The sequence below is a fragment of the Gavialis gangeticus genome, unplaced genomic scaffold, assembly GCF_001723915.1.
Source record: "Gavialis gangeticus isolate Ggan-Ray unplaced genomic scaffold, GavGan_comp1, whole genome shotgun sequence".
Classification (NCBI taxonomy): Eukaryota; Metazoa; Chordata; order Crocodylia; family Gavialidae; genus Gavialis; species Gavialis gangeticus.
The window spans coordinates 159,234,333-159,237,543 of record NW_017729032.1 but is presented as its reverse complement, the minus strand read 5'-3'; the positions used below and the strand labels follow the sequence as shown (position 1 = coordinate 159,237,543).

The window sequence follows — 3,211 nt, the reverse complement described above, 5'->3', positions numbered from 1 at the left end:
CCCCCCCCCCCCGGCTGTCAGGGACAAAAGCTAAAATATGCTTAAAAATAGACACAACAAGACGACGGCCTGGTGACCACAAAAATATGCCAATAAAACTTATTTCCAAGGTTTATGAAATCACTTGGTTGTTGTTTTTTTTTAAGCACAGGGGGGAAATATACCAGATGGAGTGCCATGAATTCATATGCTTGCTATGCGAGTCAGATGGGGGCACCTTTCCCCCGGCTCTGGATAATCCAGTCCCAAAGCACCCAGCCCGTCTAGCCTTAGCCAGGACAATTGTTTTCTGATGCTTTTTTATAACATCCCCATAAAAGGAGCGGAGGGGAAAGGAGAGGAGGAGGATTAGACAAGAGGTTATTTACTGATCCGATGCGTTTGCTAAAGTAATTCATTCCGTTATTAATTAGATAATTGCAAAAGCGTCCCCAGTAAATGCAGCAAATGGGGGATCTTAAGGGGAACACGATATATTTCGCAAGACAAGTCCACTGAAATTGCCAGCCGTTTGCTATCGCACGTGTCCCTTCTGCTCTGAATGCCAGGACGGTTCCAGGAACAGCGCAATCGCCTCTCTCTTACCTGCACCCTAGCTTCAGAGAGTCCCAGCCTCTGGCTTAGCTCTTCCCTCATGAAGGCATCTGGATAGTGAGTCTCATCAAAAAGTCTTTCCAGTTCATTCAGCTGCTCTAGTGTGAAATTGGTTCTGCTTCTCCTTTGTTTGAGCTTGGTCTGTCCATCTTCATCTTCTGACTTCACGTCTTCCCTCTTTTCTTTGCACTCGTAGATTCCTGTTGGGAAGGGGGAGGGAGGACAAGAGAGCTTTACTTTCATACCTCACTAAAGTTTCTTTGCACCAGGGACAAGTTTCTCTTTTCTTCCCCAAGCAGGAGCAAAGTGCCACGAAACAGCATCCCTCCCTCTCCCCCCCCCCTTTATATCAGGCACAGAGAGGGTTCATCGGGGAAGGGATGGGGGCTCCTGCTGGGTGGGGAAGAATGTGATGTCCCATCCGATGGGTAACAAGACTGGCACGGAGCGGGGAGAAAGGCAGGGCGAGGCCTCTCAGCTATCCTCTGAGAGTAACAATTTGAGGAAGCCGACTGGCAGAGAAAAATGCGTCTCCAGGGCCCACTGGACGCTGAGCTTCAGCAAAGGCTGCAGCGTCCGGCCACCACGGTGTGGCTGCGCTGCAGAAGGTGCTGAGAAGCACCACAAGGACCCACTGGAAACATCAGGAGGATCTGAAACAACAAAGGCATCTTTAAGGAGAAGGGGGGGGGGGGAGATACAGTTTGGTGTGGGTCCCTTGATTACTTCCGCTAGCCCATATCTATTTTTAAAAAGGAAAAAAAGAAAGCATAACCGGGTCGGATCGCCAGCTAGCAAGCGGAGGGCACGAAGGGGAGAGCCAGCAAAATCATGATGCCCCAGAGGTCTGAAAGGGGCGTAGGAGGGTCCTGTCTTGCTGTTGTCTCTAAGTAAATAGTGGTATGCAAGGCATTGCCCACGGTAACTATGGAGGAGCGCAGACAACGTATTTTTCGTTGCAAGAGAAACTTTCCCTTGTACAGGGACATGGGCCCGAGACGCTTTGCCCCAAATGACACCTGGAGGAAGCTCCCAACCTCCAAGCAGCTGCAAGCCCGGCTGGGGCAGGCTGACAGCTCTCCCAGCAGCTTGGGGACTCACTTGGCTCTGGCCCTAGACCTCAACCTCGATTTTTGCCCTCCTCTGGGCAAAGGAAGAGTCGGGAAGATGCCCCCGCCGGGGGAGCGTTTCTCATCTGACATGGACCTCTATGGGCATTTACCCCGGGAAAATGGGGGAGTGGGAGGGTGCAGAGCACTGCATTGTTTTATTCTTTCGGGAGGGTTGTTTGGAGTGGGTTTTTTTATTCCCTTCCACCCCTTTGGTATGCCTGAAAAGGGACCCAAACCCCCATCTGGAGGCAGGGAATGAAAGGAGAGAGCATCAGATGGTGATGCAGCCGGCTCTAGCGGCATCTCCTCCATGCAGCCTGACCACTGCAAGAGGCACTGGATCTGTGCGTGGCCCTTGCATCGGAGGAGTCCTGGGAAGTTCCCGTCTGTGCCTGCTCCTTTTGCTCTGCTGGACCGGGAGCACGGACCGCTATTCAGAGCGAATCCGGATTGCTCTCCGCGCCCCTCCACCAAAGCGATGGCGACATCTCCCATTAAAAAATGGGGCTCGCTTAAAATCCTGCAGCGCGTGGGGTCTACAGTAGTGTCATCCTGGAAGGAGGCGAGGGCCAGGGAGGCCCTGGACCCAAACGCGAGTCATTACTTCTTAAATTCAAAGTCTGGCCGTGCAAAGCAGTGTCACTCCTCCTCCTACCTCCACAGCGGGCTGATGCTCGACTGCTTGAAACTTTAACGCCCTTTGTCTAATTGGGAGGTGTGCGATTGTCAGGAAACCCCATTTAGTTCAGGCTAACAAAATTAATCCACGCAGGGGTTTAAAGACCCTCTGCTCTTCGCGGGCTACCCCCCCCCTCCGCCCCCCTTTTCTCCGCTGAAGCCCATCCACATGAAATATGAACTAGCATCTTTCGGTGGGATTTAAATAACATATTTAAATGAGTGAAATTAGACGGAGCCTTTGCATGAATTTAAGCTGTCAACAAGCGCCTCATCTCGTCCAACTCCTCCCTTCTACTCCTACCCCCACCCCTCTTCATAGATTAGATAAACATACATGGCAGGATTTCGATACACATAGCAACAACAACAAAAAGGTGGGGGGAGAGCTTTTGAAGAAAATCCAGGTTTCGTTTTTTTAAAAGACTTTCTCGGTGGATTAATCCTGCAAACTGCCTCTTCCATGCAGCATGGCTGGGCTGGAGAACTCCAAAATAAAAGCAGGCAGTTGCTAAGCGAAATTAAAAAAAAAAAAAAAGGAAGGGGGATTTCTGCTGCTAAAAAAAAAAATACAGATCTCATCTTTATCACAAGAAGAAGAGTAATAGTAATAAAATAAGTGTCGGAGCTCTGTGTTCACATGCCTTTCACCCGGCGTTATATTAAACGGGATCAAACAGTAGAAAACAGCTGAAAGCCTGGCTGTGGCTCACAAACCTATTAACTGGTTTTTATTACCCCGGCCCTGCCATTAGCCCCTTCTGGCAGCTCCACCTGTCTGACTTGCCTGGAGACACTTTCTCAACTTTCTTCCCCCCCCCCCCCCC

At 50.5% G+C, this 3,211-nt stretch overlaps 1 protein-coding gene across 1 annotated transcript in view; it reads right to left on the bottom strand.

Moving 5' to 3' along the window:
• The window catches only part of SHOX (short stature homeobox), a 17,419-nt gene that overhangs the window by 12,648 nt on the left and 1,560 nt on the right, over nucleotides 1-3,211 (bottom strand). The window contains exon 2 of the mRNA XM_019525659.1: nucleotides 586-794. Within this exon, the coding sequence (XP_019381204.1) occupies nucleotides 586-794 (209 nt within the window). The remainder of the gene's footprint in view (nucleotides 1-585; nucleotides 795-3,211) is intronic.